Below are 17,397 nucleotides of genomic sequence, written 5' to 3'. Positions count from 1 at the left end.
CAGCAGACAGGGAACTTTGATGGGCAAACTGCATGCGATGCTCACTCGCCAACGTCAAAGCCTCCTCGGCCATCACGAAGACAGCCGTACTCAAGCTGTGATAAGCAACGCTACATGCCAGTATAGTTTCGACAAACGGCGAGGACGAAGACATTGTCTTGGTTGAATCGATCGTCAGCTCCAGGTGGTCGGTGGTCCTGCAGCCTGCGACTGGCTCAAGGACAAAGAGATCAGGATTCAGTGCCGCTCGGCCTCGACGGTGAGATTGGATGGATTACGTCCTCTCAGAAATGTAAGTCCGCGTTTATGATGAACAAGTAGTACCAAGCGTCGAAGTGGTAGACTGATTGATGTCTAACTGCCTTGGGGATTCGATGTGGATGACGTTGATGTCGGCGAGCCAGCAAACCGAAGTGGGCACAGTTTAAGAATCTGAACATTGTGAACAATTTGTGGAGCCACTCTCCACAATAATCCGTACGGATGTACTCCGTACGAAAAAAAAAAACTCAAAACAAAGAAACGCCGACAAAAATTACGAGGCAACGACCAGTCCCGCGTTTCAACCTCGAGAAGGACTATGATGGGACAAACGACGGTGATGCTCATGCACACCCAGGTTGGTCGAAACGTTGGCCACCGATCTGGAAGGATTGGCCGACCCGTTGCCCGTCAGAACAGCCGTCGGTTGGTGGCCTTCGTACGACTGGGAACGGTGACGACCCAGACGGCGCGTGTCGCCCCTGTGATGGCACAACTCAGCAAAATTTCCATTGAGTCAAAGAACATTGGTGTCTTTCATATCGCAGGGTAAAGCCGAAAGGCCTTGGACACCAACATTGGACACTGACACTGGGCACTGACATTCTGATGCCGGTCCAGTTCCCGATTGCTGCGGGTTGAGGGTTAGGGTTTCTGCCGCTGTGCCGTTCGCCCGAGGTCCCGACTCTGGGCCAACAAGATCACCTTGAAGCCGTCGTCGACCCAGCGGGCAGCCCCAGTCTCCTGCTTTGAAACCGGTCTTATTTGCGTCGCCAGCAATGTTTCAATTGCGGCTACCACCCGGATGCCTGGCCGTGATGGCCATCATCGTCATCCAAGAAGTCTCAGACGGTGCAATGGCCTTAAATCAGTCTGGGGGATCGAACGCACATCCCTTCGTCGTAGTCATTGAGACTCTGGAAGCCCGGATTGCTGATTCACCTACCAATTTGAACGATCACACAAAATTTGAGGATCTGTAGCTGTCGCAGCCCATCGGATAGAAACCTCTCAGATGCAGCAGCAACCATGGGCACAGCAAACCGCCCCGCCAACCTGATTGAGTACATCTGGCCGTGCGGTCACCACGAGAATGTCGAAGTGCAACAAGCACCGGGTATATCCTTTGTGCGCGGGCTGTTCTCCCTTCCCGTCGCCAAGCCGCCAGAGGACTTCACCCAGGAGGAAAGGACAGGCGTGCCCGGAAGGCGGAAGTGCTGCAGGTGCTGGGCGACCTGCAGCTTGTTCAAGCCGCTCGATGCCTGCGAGGAATGCGACCACCCTTTTGGCGGATGCTCAACATGCATGATCGTCGACTCTTCCGGATCGCGCGAAATTGCGACGGTTGAGCGCCGCCCCGTTGGCGAGTTTGACCAGACACCCGAATTCTGGCGGTGCAACACTTGCGAGCACATCAATTCTTTTGACGGCGAGGGGCCGTTCAACGGATTTCTTGCGCCCAAAGTTTCAGACTACAGGGAAGACATGCAGTGCCGAAAGTGCGGAGATCCTTTTGTCGAGGACAGTTGGGTCATCAGCCCGTCCTGGGTCTACCTTGGGATATGGAACGGGAGAGTCGTTGCTGAGGGAGGACCGTGGCACTGGAGCCTGGAGTGGCACCGCGACTGCGCCGACGGGAATCACACCAAGGACGACTGCTACGCCACCAGGAAGAACGGCAGACGAAGACGCGAGAACCCCTGCATCGACAAAAACTTCGTCTCGAAAACTGAAAAGAAAGTACTCGTCGTGCCCCTTCTTGTCATGGACACGCACCATGACCACTCGCTTCCCCCACCCTCGGCCGGCTTGACGCCCTTTCCGGAGGAGAATGATTATGCCTGCGATATAGAGACGGCGCCAGGGTTTCAGCCGGAGCTATTCCTCCACCCGGATAACCAGACCCTGGGAACTGGTGCGTTCACCATCGGTGATTACGGAGAGGACGACGACGGCCAAGGATTCGATGGAACGCAGGTTGTACGCGGCATGGTGCTTGATGACGATCAAGAGCCGGATTTGGGGTCGTACTACAATACGCCCGCTTACGAGGAGGAACTGCCCGAGGGAGGGGAGAACTCTGGCCAACTCGAGCCGGCTGCTAGGGGGGACGGACTCGAGCATGACCAAGCCGCATATGACCAGGCCCCTTTTGACGATAATTATGAGGACGGAGTACAAGCCTTGGATTACGGCGAGGAGCCCCTACCAGAGGAAGGCATGCAATACCTCGCCCGCCTGATTCTTTTGGCGCGTAACAGCTAACATGCTCTGAAGACCAAAATATCCAGGACGGCGAAGGCGCTTCCGACGTCTGTCAAGACGAGAACGGCCCACTAAATGACGACAAGCGAGACCCTGACACCCAAGATCTGCTCGATGAAGAAACTTTCGACACCAATCGCGTTGAGGAGGGCGCCCTGGAAGCTGATGCCCCAGAACAACATAACGATGGTGAACTGGGCCTCGGAGAGGAATACCCCCAAGAGGAAGCCCCGGACGACGAAGATGAGGATGAACTGCCCCCCTTCGTTGACCACACGCATTTCACCGTCGCCCGCAACACCTTTGCCATCCTCGATACCCCTGCCGCCGCAGCGTTCAACCCGCCTGGCATGAGACACGACACGTCGTGGGATTCTGATGAGGAGGAACCCGACGAGGTCATTGACCAAGACACAGTCCAAGACCTGGACCTGGATTCGTTTGAAAAGATGTTTAACGGGGATGAGGGTGGGTTTGAAGATCTGGACGGGGAAGAAGAACTTGAAAGGGGCTTTGGCGGAGAGGATGTGTTGGCTGAAGAGGAGGAGGGTGGAGAAGTGGAGTGTGAGACCCTTGAGGATGTACCCCTTGATCCAAATGATGAAGTCCCTGACGGCGAATTTGTTGAGGAGGGTGATGTTGAAGAGGGTGAGCGAGGTGTCGATGAGGATGCGCCCGCCGAGGGGGAGGAAGAAGAGCTACTTGCCAAGGCGGCCCTCGAACAAGGAGAACAGTCGGTAGGGGACGACTTCCTCGACGCTGAAAGCCAAGCTCTCGACGAGGAGTTCCCTGACGGCGAAGAAGGCGAACGTGGCGTTGACGGAGAGGAGGGCGACTTCGTTGATGAGGGAGCGGTTGGGGAGGGCGAACTTCCAGAGGAAGGGCGTCCTGACGACGGCGAATTCGCTAGCGAGGAGGCTCCTGAGCCGGGCGAGTTTACCGAGGTTCTCCCCGCGGAGGTCGATGTTGGCGAATTTGCTGAGGAAGTTGTCCCTGGGGAAGGGGAGTTCGTCGATGAGGGTATCCTGGAGGAAGGTGAGTTCCCCGAGGGGAGAGTAGCCGAGGAAGACGAGGTCGACCCCGAGATGGTGGAGGAAATGCCGGCGGATGGCGAACGCGGCTTCAGTGACGAATTCGCCCCTGAAGAAGAGGGAGAAGTCCGTGTCGAAGCAGAAGAGTTCTTGCCCGAAGGCGAGGAAGAGTTTCCGGCTCAGGGAGACGGCGAGTTTCTCCCTGAAGACGATGACTTACCCCCTGAAGAAGGCGAATCTGTCGAAGGTGAAGCAGGATTCCCCCCTGATGAAGGCGAGGATGAGTTCCTTCCTGAAGGCGAGGACGCCCTTCCCGCCGAAGGAGACGGATCTGCTGATGGCGAACGTGATCTTGACGGAGGTGAGTTCGCCGACGGCGAGCCTATCGAGGGCGATGGTGGGTTTGTCGAAGGAGAAGAGCTTGCCGAGGGAGAAGCATTAGCCGAAGGGCAAGACTTCATCGAAGAACAACCTCTCGAGGGTGAGCTAGGCGAAGGAGAGCCCATTGACGGCATGGGCAAGTTTGCCGACGGGGAGCAGTTCCCTGACAGTGAACCTGAGGCTGTCGACGAAGAATTTGTTGATGGTGAGTTCCTCCCCGAAGAAGCTGGCGACGGCGAGTTTGGCGAAGGTGGATTCCCCGAGGAAGGATATGCAGACAATCAGTTCCCCGGAGAGGGTGAGCGCGGTTTTGGCGAAGAACTTGGCCAACAACCGACAGACGGCGGCTTCGCGGATGACGGAAGGGGTGGATATTGCGACGGCGGAGAGCCCCAAGACACCTACGTTGACTGCTCCTTCCCTGACGGGGTGGATTCTGGCGGAGACGGGTACGGTGACGGCGTTGATGATGCATATCCATCTGGTGGTTACACCGCTGGTGAGACGACAGGGGACGACTTCGGCAACGGGGAAGTTGGCCTTGCTAATGCCGGTGAACCATTTCCTGGGGATGGCTTCCAATTCCCTGAAGGCGAAGGTGGTCATGAAGTCGCCAACGGGGAATCTGCCGACGGTAAACTTGCTGTCGGTGCTGTGCCGGAAGATCAGTTCGCTGATGCGGAAACAGGCGAAGGTGTCAACCTCGAGGAGGAGCCCATCAACGACGGTGAACGTGGCCTCGAGAAATTACCCCTGGAAGATCCCCCTTCGAACGAACAAGAGCCACTCGAAGAGGATCTTCCGCCCTCGGACAATCCCGAGATAGACGAACAGCTTCCTGCAGATGAGGAACCATTGTTGGAGGAGAGCCCGCCCCTGGACGAAGAGCCCCAACCAGAAGAACCTCCCTTGGGAGAGGAACTACCGCTAGATGGTGATCCTCCGCTGGAAGAGGAACCTCCAGTTACTGAAGACCCTCCTCTTGATGGAGAGCCTCAACCAGAAAATCCTCTTTTGAGCGAAGAACTACCGCTAGACGGTGATCCCCCGACGGAAGAGGAACCTTCAGTTACTGACGACCCCCCTTTTGACGGAGAGCCCCCGTTCGAAGAAAACATGCCTGCAGGAGACGGTGAGCGGTGTCTTGATGACGATATGGCGGTGGATGAACAGGCCTTTGAGGAGCCGCCACCGGACGACCAGCCATTTGAGGAACCGCCGCTTGAGGAACCGCCGCCGGACGACCAACATTTTGACGAGCTGCTTCTAGGCGAACAACCGTTTGAGGAATTGCCGCCAGGCGGCCAGTCGTTTGATGAACCACTGCCAAACGGCCAACCGTTTAAGGAGCCGGCTCTGGACCAACAACCGTTCGAAAGCGGTTTCATTGAAGAATCACCACCGCCTAATGAGCCACCGTTTATGAGCGACCAGCCTCAGTTTGACAGCCAACCTCTTAATGAACAACAGGGGTTCAGTGATCAGCCGGGGTTCGATGAGCAAGATGGTTCTGACGACCAGCCGGCATTCGACGACCAACCGGCATTCGACGACCAACCGGCATTCGACGGCCAACCAGCGTCAAATGACCAACCTGGTTATGAAGCACCCCAGGCTTTTGATGATCAGCCGGTACAAGACGCCGGGAGCTTTGACGAGTCTCCTCCTCTTGACCAGCCGGTGCCGGACAGCGAACCTGCTCAGTTCGATGACCAACGAGGGTTTGATCAGCAACAAGGGCTCGACGACCATCCCGGTTATGAAGAACCCCCGGTTTTGGATGATCAGCCGGTACAAGGCTCGGAAGGCTTTGACGAGCCTGCGCGGTTTGGTGGCCCGGTGCAGGACAACGATCCTTCTCAATACGATGACACTACTACCTCTGACGAGCCTTCTCCTATGAATGATGTTGAACCTTTTGAGGAGTCGACAGTCGCCGAGGAACTGCCTATCAACAGTGAAAGGCGATTCGATGAGAAGCAGGATCAAGAAGCATCTTTGGAGCCGCCAGTCTCAGAGGAGCCGTTAAAAAAGCTTACGGAGGCTTTCAATGACCAGCGTGGAACGGATGTTGAAGGCCAGCAACAAGATGCTGGACTGTACTCCGGAGAGGGTTATGGTGACGACTCTTTTGACCACGGTGAGAACGAGCCCGAGTTCGCGCCGGGCTTCAACCCCGATCCAGAGATGCAGGCAGACTCCGAAGACCAGGTTGTCGATGACCATAACGTGCCCGAAAACCTCGCTGAGAAATTAGTGCCTCATGCCTCCGAGCCAGAACAGCTTTTGGATGAGGGAATGCCAGAAGAAGTTTTTCCAGACTCCGCTCAGCCAGACGATCTCCTCCCAATTGCAGCAGACTCCGAGCTATCTTTGGAAACTCCTGTTCAAGATGGTTTTCAGGGTCAGCCAGGGGACGATTTGCCTGCAGAGGCCGACGATGCCGGCCAAGAGAACCTAGGCCGGTGCGTTGATCACCCTGGCTCCGACGATGTGCAGAAGTTTGACGACACCCTTCAATGTGATCCTGCAGGGGATGGCTTTCCTAGGCGTGGGATGGAAGGAGAAGATGGCTTTCAAGGTGACATGGCCCGACACAACGAGGAAAGAAACAGTCACGCTCTGATGCCGGACTCTCAGGATCACGCTGTTCAAGACTCGACCCCTGGCGAAACTCTGATGTCCCCAGGGCCTCCGCTCACACCGCCGCTGGATGATATGGACAATCAACCGTTGAGCCCAGCTCCGCAATACGATGGCAGCGAGTACAGACCCCTGACACCGCCCCCTGACGAGGATGATTCTCCGCTGCCCGCCATGCAGGAGGACGGATTCAATGTTCGCGAAGACGCCCTCGACGCTGAGTACCAGAAGTCGACTCCTGAGCAAAATTATAGCGACCAAAAGCTCCCTCATGATGGTAACTTGCAAGCTCAGGAAGTGCTGCCAGGCGACAACCCCGGTGATCGATTCGAAGAGCCGCCTCAGGTAGACAACTTTTCCGGCCAGGGAATAGGGTCGTCTCCACCGTTCGACGAGCAAGAGCAGCCGTTTGACGATCGCTTCGATTCACACGACGACCAGGCAACGCCACCACCCGATGGCCGATTCCAGGAACCTGAGGTCGACGTTGACTTCAACGCACAGCCCGGGGATGAGCAAGCAATGCAGATCCCCACACTATCTGATGAATCACAGGAGGATTGCGAGAACCAACTTGACCATGCTGACCAGGGTATGGTCCCGTCTCAGGACCAGTGCCGAGCCTCTCCGTTCCAGGAGAACTTTGACGTACCCGATGGCCAAGAAATGGCGGCACCGGACGAGGGGTACCAAGAGCAGCCATTTCAGGAGAGCTTCGATGGTCGGCCAGTGGATGATTTCCCGCCTCCAAGTGACCAGTATCAGGAGCGGCCCTTCGAGAATGATCTTGCTGGCGGCGACGCACAGGTCGTGGCATCTCAACCCGTTGATGAGGGGGAGTTCACCCCTCCTAAGGAGGACCGTTTTGAAGACGATATACTCCCGGAGTTTCCAGCTCCACATCATCAGGGCGACTTTGGTACTGTTCGTGGGGCCTCCCATGATGTGTTGCAAGAGCCTGAGCCCGAACACAATGAGTACCGATATGCTCAACCAGCACAGGCAATATACTACGATCCGGATGAAGCCCTGCCGGCCGAGCACAGCTCTCGACAGGAACATTACCCGGATGACGGACTACCATACCAGGCGAATGAGCCCATGGAGATGGTTGGTACGCACGATGCGGACCATAACCAGCATAGCTTCGCAAACACCAGCACTGTTCCTCACAACACGAGTCGGGTACGCAAGAACGAGAAGTACCAATGGCTGCTGCCGCTTATGACGACTGCCACCTTGGGCTGGAGAATGAAAGCGCTGGAGGAGCAGTACCACGCCGCAAACATCAAGGCTTCAGGCTTCAGCTTCAAAGGCCTCGCTGCTAATTTGTTTGGGTCGAGGATGCCAAAGCACGATTCCAACGGGAACAATATTGCTGATGACGACTCGGCAGCGGGTTCCTTCAGACATAAGAACCCGACAGAAGCAACCACAGAAGGAATGTGCAGCGATGCCGACCCAAGCGGAGAGTTGGAGGACATTGCCGATGATGAAAGACAGTACAGAAAGAAAGGCAAGTGGGGGCTGTTCAGTCTGCTACATCATAAGAAGACAAAGCAGGGTTCTGAAGGGTACGAGCAGCAGCAGCCGGACGGACAACGACTTCAGGAGGGTCAGGGCTCCGAAGTTCAAAGCCTCGAAATGCACCCCGACGTTCCAATGGGAGACGATAGCCACCCCATTGACGGAAACTTGGCGGATCCAGATGTTGTTCCAGACGCCGGGCAGCCTAAGAAGGAGGGATTGCTCGCGAAACTCTTCTGGGGCAAGAAGTCCAAGCTGCACGATCCCGAAGCTGTTGATGCCACTACTATGGGTCAGGACATGGATCCTGAAACCGGGCACCGCGAGCGGGACACAGATGACCAAATGGGAGAGCGTAGCGACCGTATGGCTAACTCGCGCCATTCGCGTCACCACGGCGGCCTTGGCCATCAAGGTAGTCTCGATCAACCCAAGAGAAGGCAAGGGCTTCTCGCCAGGCTCTTCGGCAAGTCTAAAAGCCAGGGCCCGGATATCAACGGTTCTCAGGATGGCAACATCCAGACAACCAAGAAGCCGGGCTTCTTTGCTAGGTTGTTCAGGCACAAGAAACGGAAGCAGAACGTCATGGGAGGGTCCAACACTCCCGACTCCTTCAACCACGGATACAACAGGGGCCAGAGCTGGAACGGCGGCTATGAGTGCCCCATCCAGACATCCCCTCGCATAGGCAACGACCAGAACCAGAACGATATGTCTCAGGGCAGGTATCCAGATGGCAGTCCAGAAGATATTACGCAGAAGTGCAAAAGAAAATGTTTCCTCGCGGCGCTCTTCAGGTGGAAGCGAAAGCTTAGGCGGTCCCACCCTGTTCTCGATGAAGATGACATAGCCCAGCCGCGCAAGAAACGAGGCCTGTTCGCGCGCGTCAAGACAGCCAACAAACGAAACACAGCCCAGAGCCGGGCCAAAAGACCAGGCTTCTTCGCCCGTCTCTTTGGCCGCAAGAACATGAAGGCCGAGAACAGCGACGACGTCGAGCTCGGCAACATCAACCAGTCGGACGAGGTGCGCGTGGGCCGCGTCAACACAAGCAGCCCGCAGCTGGTCCAAGGCGAGTTCGAGACCAGGCAATCCACCAAGGCCGATGTCATGGATCACGACCACGACGACAACTTTGAAGACGTACTCAGCAAGAAACACAAGAAGAACAAAAAGAGCCGCGATCGCGGCATGGGCCTCCTGCAGCTTGACAAGGTCAAGCAGAGGAAGAAGGGCAACGGGCAGAGCGCGCTGTACGACGAGATTGGGAGAAATGTCGTGATAGCGGAGCCACATAAGGTGAAGAAGGCACCAGCGAAAGTGCGGTACGCGCCAATTGCGCCGAGCGACGGGCTGCATCACCATGTGAACCCGCCGAGGCAGCGGCAGAGGGGTGTGAGGAGGACTGCGGCAGGAGCGGTGAATCCGGGGAATTGGTTCTGGATGGATGTGTACTGGAAGTGAAAATGGAGAGGACGGGAAGGGATCATGAACGGGTGACTCACTGCACAGGTTTAGAGAATGTGGATGATTAGGGAAAAGGGGGGCGGGTGTTTTGTGGCGTCCATGGGCTCTTCCTACACTTAGTGATTGGAATACTGAGCTACAAATTGGGCTTCGGCGGCTTTTTGACGAGATTGAGTGAAGGAGCCAGAAAATAGAGCGGTAGAAACCACCTAAAGGCAGGAATGGAACCCGAAAACCGAGAAGTATTCATTTACGTATCTTCTTTAGCTAGGCTCTATGATGAGCCTGGGTTCCCAAAGTACCTTTGTTTCTTCAAGTACTGTACCTACCTCCTGACCCTGTTTTCTACTCGAAATTACACAACGTTTGCCTCTTCGCCCGCACGGGATCTCGATATCCATATTGCAAGGGACCACAGCCACTCGCCCGGTAACGTATATTATTAGCGAGCGGATCACTCTAGCAAATTTTAGTAGGGGTGCATGCAATAAGACCTTAAGAAATTGTTGACGTTAGTTAACGTTAGTGCGATCTAACAATTTCTTATTGTCCCATCATGTACAGGTACGGATGTATGCTCCACTGAAAATTGCTAGAGTGATCCGCTCGCTGATATGTATATGTTACCTGTATGTCGACATCTTAGCCAGTACCGTGTCTAAAACCCGCTTCCTCCATCCACGGACGACCAGTGACCATCTGGAACACCCAAGTTCTGCTTTGCCACCGAGATTTGTTTTGAACCCCAGGAGATAAGTGCACGCACACAGGGAACCTGAACAAAGGCAATTTCTGCTGGGATAAATACAACATTTCGAAACATTCCAGTTAATCTAATCACAACCATGGTATCACAGCATGACGACATATACCACAACCCAATGCGCTTCACGCTCGCCCAGACTATCCCGCCTTTGCTGTCGTTAAAACCGACACGAACGTGCCCGAATGCACACCGAAACCGCCATCAGCGTCCGAAATCCCTCGAAATCCCGACTAATATAGCGCTTGCGGGCTCCCTGAAAGCCCAACTGGATTTCACAGCAGCCCAACAGAGCCCATCTTGACCAACCCGCGACATTGCCCGCCCCATTGCCGATTGATATGTAAAAGTGTCATGAACTCACCCAGAACGATGGTTCAGACCCAAAAACTCGTCAACTCCTGGCCTGACCGCTCAACCTTCTCGCCGGCGCTGAGCTGGCGGCTCCACGGCCACCTGGCCGTCGTGGTGCCGGCGGCGTATCGGAGTTTGAGCAGGGGCACTGAAAGCCAACGTCGGCGGCGATGGCGGCGGCGGCGAGGGTTGAAATTCGGGGACGCGCTCCTGGCCCGTGAAAGGGGCGAAAGGCACAAAGCCCCCAGCAGCAGCGGACTCGACAGAGTGGCTCGCAAAACCGGCATGACCCGGCCCGCCGCGGACTACGGCACGCGTAGCAACCGAGTCCCGCGCTGCCGAAGGAGGAAGAAATCCAGGCTGCAGAAAGCTTCCTGCAGCAGCGGCTGAGTCAAAAGCGACGGGCGAGGCATGTAGCGGGTGCGCAGCACACTGGGCAGGACCGCGAGGGCCACCAGGCACCGCCATGCTGGGCCAGGGACCAGTACCTAGCGTCATTCTGCTCTGTGCCATTCCACCCTGCGGCATACCACCTTGGGGAATACCGGTCAGAGCCATACCCGGCTGAGTGCCTCTTTGGGGGATACCGCCCTGCAGTATGTCACGTTGCGCGAGACGTCGACGATAAATCATGCCACGTTGGATGCCTCCCTGGACGAATCCGCCTTGAGCCATGCTGCCCTGTCGCGCGATACCGCCCAATGTCATAGCGCTTTGTGCCATGCCACCGCTTCCCGTGCCGACGCTTGTCATTCCGCTCGGAGTCATCCTGCCACTTGCCATGCCCCCTGGAGCCAGACTGGTCTGTGTCATGCTGCCTTGAGCCATGCCTGGAGGAGCCATGCCGCCGCCCTGCGCTAGGTCGCCGAGTGCCATACCGCCCTGGCCAAAGCCGCCCTGCAAAACATCGCCGCCCATCATACCATGGCCAGGATCCATGTCATGGGGCCTCATGACGCCCATGCCAGCGGGGTACAACGAAGTGGCATTGGCGCCCATAGTCAACCCCGTGTCCGCCTGAGCTTGGTGACGAGGTCGCATCATAGCCATGGCGCTGGCCGTCGTCTGTGCAAGGGGCTGCTGCATCATGCCCAGAACACCAGGAGTCTGGTGGCGGACCGGAGCCTGCTGGGCGGTGAACTGAGCCTGATGTTGAACGTACGCGGCCTGAACGGGTCGTTGAGCATGTTGATTTAGCCCCCGACGTCGCGGATCGATGGCCGGGTGAGCCATGCTGCCCTCAGTCCTGCCGCTCAATCCCATACCACCGTTTGCCATGCCGCCCGGATCCGTGCCGCCTAGTCTGCTGCTTGGAGTAGCCATACCTGCCGACGTCGTCATACCGCTCAGAGCAGCCATACCACCGCGAGCCATACCGCCCTGCGCCATCAAGACACCGCCCTGGGACACACACTGGACCTGGACAGGACGCGAAGGATGCAGCGCAGTCGGATTCACGTACAAACCGTCCCGGGCACCAAACCCCTGAGCCAGAGTCACATTCGGCGCATACCCAGCACCCTGCGACTGAGGCTGCGCAGCAGGACGACGAGCCGCACCCACACCGCCGGCGTTTCCATCCGCAGGAGCGTAGCCCGCAACCGACTGCCCAGACGCTGTCCATTGCACGGGCCACGCAAGCGCCCAATTGAGATTTAGATCGTACGGGTAGGCAGCAGCAACGTCAGCTACCATCCTTCGGACTCGAGCATCGGCCGGAAACAATGGCTGGGTCGCAAGATCCAACCCATGATCGAGGTGAGCGTGCGCAGCCCGGGGTAGCGGCCACGGGAAACCTGCCAGCGGCCGGGGGTCTGCAGGGGCAGCGTTGACGGCGTTGGCCGTACCAGCGAGCGCCGCAAACGTAAACCGGTGAGCCTGCGCCTCGCAAGGGAAGTAGGCGGGAGCTGGCTGGGAGTGGAAATCGGGCTGGTTCACGGCATTCTGGGCTGCTGTGTGGCCTGTGCCCCGTTGCTGGCTTGGGCGGCTCGGAGCAGGTGCGGCAACCACCGGGGTGGTAGCGGGCGGTTGGGAACGAGGAGCAGACCTGCGGGCGGCGGCGGGGGCAGTCGTGTTACTCCCACCACCAATACGACGTCGATTAGCGCACCCCCCACCGCGAGACAACCCTCCGCCCTGTGGTGACCCTTGAGCCCGAGAAGACGCGGTGCTTGCGGCAGCATGGATCTGGGGCAGATAAGAAGCGGGGGAGCGAGCGTCACCGTCATGCATGGCCGTACCGGCCCGAGCAGCACTCCGCTGTTCCTCCGTTGCAATGTCCAAGATTGATTGGGGTTGCGACTGTGAGGGGAGAGCAGCACACTGATGGGCAGCAGCACCGGCACCAGCAGGTACGTTGGCGTTGTGGTTGCCAGTCGAATCGGAGGCCTCCTCGGGATGTTGACCGCCGACTCCTGGGACGGAGTTGTGCAGAGTCGGCAGCGGGACGGGGACTCCGTTGGCGATTGGAGATGTAGAGCCCGGGACTGGCGGCCTGCTGTCGTGCCTGCTGTGTGCTAGCGGCAGCGGGGGTTGAAATGGGGAGATGGTGGTGCCGTCTCCCACCTCCCTGGGGGTTGGCGTGGAAACAGCCGCTGTTACAGCATCTGTTCGAGGGACGGATGGCGCGGTTGCGGCTGGCACCGACAGGGGCAATACAGGGAAGCTGAGCCCGCCGATCATGGTGAAGCCGGCGGGCTTGGCTTCTTCCTTCTTGCCGGCTGTGGCAGACGCGACTTGGCTACCGGCTTCGACCGCCACGGTGCCATCAGCGGGAGGCTGAGCGGTGACAAGCTCCGCTGCCGGGGGCAGCGAGGACGGCAGCGACGGGGGTTGAAGTCCGGGGACGAGCTCCTGGTCGAGCAAGGGGGCGAGAGGGCTGGCGCCCTCCTGCTCCCTTGGCGGCTCGACCGGAGCCTTGCTGCCCTCGCTAAAAAGGGAGTTGTGGTCTCCCTCGGACGGGCCGTGGTTGTCCTCGTCGTTCTTGGGAGCGGGTCCAGGGGTGGGATGTGCTGCGGCAAAGGCCCCGAAAAAAGTCCCCTGGAGGAATGTCACTGGCTCGCCATGGTCGAACAACGACGACGGGGAGCCAGGAGCGGACTTTCTCTGACCGAACAGCCAGTCGGGCAGGCCTATGTCGTCGGCGCCGGGAGCGGAGAGGCCATCTGAAGGCATCGTGCTGCTGGGGCGTTAGCAAATCCTGGGTTTGGTCCTTGTAGTGAGATGCACTGTACGGATGCTGCGGGATCGAGCCTCTTGTGCCTCGGGCTGTTTGTCGGCTCACCTCCCTCAGGGCTTGACAATCCCGCCTGCGGCTTGCTAGCTGCTGTTGGTGACCGTCATGTTACTGACCAGAGACCGTGATGGGGGTGCGTCAAGCTTTGATAGAACACAATTGAATAGGAAAACCTAGGTGGATAGTGCTGAGCGTGAGAGTTATGTAGTGCGCGAAGACGGTCGGCGAAGACGAAGTTGTGACCGCAGACCGAGAAAAGATTCTTGAAGAGCTTCAAACAGAGTTCAGAGAGTGGATTTGACGCGATGAGTGATTTCTCTGAGAGAAGAAGAACCGGGGAAAGGGCTATGAGGGGAACTGGGCTTATATATATGTCTTCACGCCGGCGCAAAGCCGTCAGTTGAGGTGACGTCTGTGCTCACGTTATGAACTCTATGCATCTACATGAAGAAAAGATGATGAAATTCTGATAACCGTGCTATATTTGTAGAGACAGGACCAATGCTTTGAAACATGAGATCCTGGTAACGTTACAACACTCGGTGATACAGCACCATGCCTTCAACCACTCGTCAACCATATACGCGTTTAACGTCATCCGTCACCGAGCCGATCCTTAACCGAAATCCATGATACTACCCGACTTATTAAGATATGGTTCTTGCTGGACTATGGACCCCAATTCGTTGCATCAAGCCGTGTCTGTAGAAAAATGTCTGCCCATTCCCCAGAGCAGGGAATCATCGTGATGAGCCGCCAGTGCGTTTCAAGCCAACAGCAAGGCACTCAAGCAACTGGCATCATCATGACTGGCACAGTACGTACATTGATTCCCATGTAGTACGACAATTCTTCACTCTACCGTATCTATGCTGCTTCTATGGGTACATAGCAGCTAGGAGGATTTCAACACGCACGTCTCTCCACTAGTGTCGTAGACACTATAGCTCCGGCCTCAGGAACGTTGTCAGTCATCATGGACAACAGTGCTCGGTTTCCTTTCACGGTTAATCGCCACAGTCATGTAAGGGGATCTAGCGTGCGTTTGGTTCTTTCGGTGCGACGTAGGTGGGTCCTTGACCGGCGCCGAGGCCCACAGCGACAGAGGTCTTCCGTTCTTCCCGTTGTGGGGTTGCCCGAAACAGCCACCGCTCTAATTTTGGTTGGCCGCCTCGGCCCTACCTCGCGGTTCGAGCGGGCAACATTGGAACTTCGTTACGCCACGGCGATACAGGATATACCCTTTTGACTCACTCAATCCGACCACCTCCACATAGCGAACCCACTCATCTGACCGCTGCAAAAGCTCGATTGGTATGTGCAAGCTGCTGATAAACCCCAGAAAACCTCGAAGTTGGACCGTCTGATTGGCAGATCGAGACCAGAGTTGAGGTGGACGAATTGAGGAAGTGAACGTTAAAACGGTATTGCAAAATGCAACTTGTACCACTGTGCAATTCTGCAAGCTTCATGCCATCCTCGCTATATGCCCGGACAAACATGGTATGATCCACCGCTGTTGAACCTCAGACCAAGGCTTCCAGCAAGTCAAATCCAACCCAGTCAGACCCAGGTGAGTCAAGGCAAGTCCAAATCAAACGCCCTTTTCGCAAGTAGGTAGTTAAAGGTTCTGATTACACTTGTCTGATTTTACAAGCTGGGAAAAACTATACATATGGTATTTGCTGCTAATGTGGCCTAAGATACAGTCAGTCAAGACGAAGAGTCAGGCGCAAATGACGGCTTTTGAGGCGCTGGCTGGGGGATGTTGGTGATGTTGATGTCGGTAGATTCAGGGGGAGGATTTCAGAGCGCGCCGGTAGGGTTGGGAGGTGTCGGAACCGCTACGAGGCAAACGAAGGGAAAATGGTCAGTGGTCGCAGAGTGTTACGAGGATGTCAATTTTTGGTTGTTTCTGATGTTGATTGTGTTCTGTGTTCTCAACTGTCCGATGTTCCAGACAGCCTCCAGGGTGTCTATCACCAGCCACATGTGGGTCCGTCTTGGCACCCCTGAATCAGGGTTCACGTTCCAACAGGAGGCCCATTCAACTAGGCCCAGTTGCTTAGTCAGCCTTGAACAAAACTGACAAATTCAAATGTTAATTATTGCGTTCTTGAGCCATCCAGCCGTTGACAGCTTCAGAGGGCTACAGAGTCTTGAAGATATTGAGAATTTTTTGTGTGGAAGAAAATGGGGAATATTGGTCAGGGTTGTAGAAATGTATGGGAAGTTGATTGGGTTCGTAAGCATTTGATCAAATCGTAAGCCCAATCCAAGTATGGGTGTAATTCTACGTAAGTCAAGCCCAAATCTGGGCTCAGGTTTCATTACTGTAATTTGACTTACCGAAGCCCTGCCTCAGCCCTCAAACAAGTGCGGAGAATATTGGCGTGCGCAGGATGATTGGGTCGACCGCCGACACAAGATACAGATACTACTGTACCAACATAGCATTTCCTAGTGAGCTACCAATGCTTTCATTTATTTGTCTTGCACGGTCACACACCCTAAGCACGACGCGGCTTCAGTCCCTTTATTTCGCCTTGAATGATGGGCATTGGATCTTGTTCTGCCAATGCAAACAACCGCCGGACATTTATGGCCGTCCAAGGTATTGCATCTCCGGCGCCTAGCCGGATCCGACCCAACGGTTCACAACCGTCATACCGCGTCCAGCTGATTCAAAGGGGTTGCACTCCGCCGACTGATTTCAACTTGTTTTCATTCTGCTGTCAAACAGAAGCATTCCCATGGCAGCAGAGCATCTTCGAGAATCTGGGACAGCAGCCTGCCATACCAACACCAAATTTCAGCGAGACACCGGTCACGGTCCTGCCGTCTGAAATGGAAACACCAACGTCTGAGCTGCCTCGGCCATTTTTAGCTCGCTTGTACCCAATCCCTGGTTGGCAGCATACATAAAGTTCACTGAAGAGTAAGGACCTCTTACAACCCTATCACGATATCATCTTTGTCATTCTGATTCCAGCCTACTTCTACTCGAACTGGCTTGCCAGATGCGCTTATTCCGGAGAATTGCAACGGCCAGATGCCAACTGACGAAGAATGGCGTAAGTTCATCGTTCCACTTGCCCGAGTCGGCGACCAGCACGTCAGCCGCCGCTATCACTACGGCGAGCTCATCTGAAGCACACCAGCCTCGCCGCCTCGCTTTTCGATTCAGTGGCCGCAGCATTCAGTTGCCTAATGATACGGAAGCCTAGCGGGAAAAGGCGGGGGAAGCACTCAGGCTGGCATTGACGCTTCTAATTGGAACTCTTTCCATACGACTATTGATACTCTAGGGATAACAAGCATTTATCTAACTTAGCTACCCCCTCCGCCGCGGATAACGCGAAGATGCCACTGTACACTCCGAAACCGTTTGGATATCAATTCCGAATTTGGCGCCAAACTCAACCCCATACGTTATTAATGGTTCGGCAAGAACGACGATACTTTCAAGT

The 17,397-nt window shown here is 56.1% G+C and overlaps 2 protein-coding genes across 2 annotated transcripts; one reads left to right on the top strand and one right to left on the bottom strand.

Annotated features, from left to right (window-relative positions):
• Positions 1–1,290: 1,290 nt before the first annotated feature.
• Positions 1,291–9,572, top strand: N657DRAFT_674718 (uncharacterized protein; the record flags this gene model as incomplete). Its single annotated transcript, XM_062795772.1, has 4 exons — positions 1,291–2,436; positions 2,553–6,403; positions 6,438–6,519; positions 6,579–9,572. 4 exons carry the CDS (start codon positions 1,291–1,293, stop codon positions 9,570–9,572), a joined length of 8,073 nt encoding a protein of 2,690 aa, XP_062643527.1.
• A 1,180-nt stretch (positions 9,573–10,752) lies between these two features.
• On the bottom strand, positions 10,753–13,866 carry N657DRAFT_637099 (uncharacterized protein; the record flags this gene model as incomplete). Its single annotated transcript, XM_062791487.1, has 1 exon — positions 10,753–13,866. One exon carries the CDS (start codon positions 13,864–13,866, stop codon positions 10,753–10,755), a length of 3,114 nt encoding a protein of 1,037 aa, XP_062643526.1.
• Between the last annotated feature and the right edge of the window lie 3,531 nt (positions 13,867–17,397).

This window comes from Parathielavia appendiculata (assembly GCF_033297405.1).
Source record: "Parathielavia appendiculata strain CBS 731.68 unplaced genomic scaffold N657scaffold_23, whole genome shotgun sequence".
NCBI lineage: Eukaryota > Fungi > Ascomycota > Sordariomycetes > Sordariales > Chaetomiaceae > Parathielavia > Parathielavia appendiculata.
Note: the sequence above shows the minus strand (reverse complement) of the source record. Positions and strands in the feature narration are given on the sequence as shown.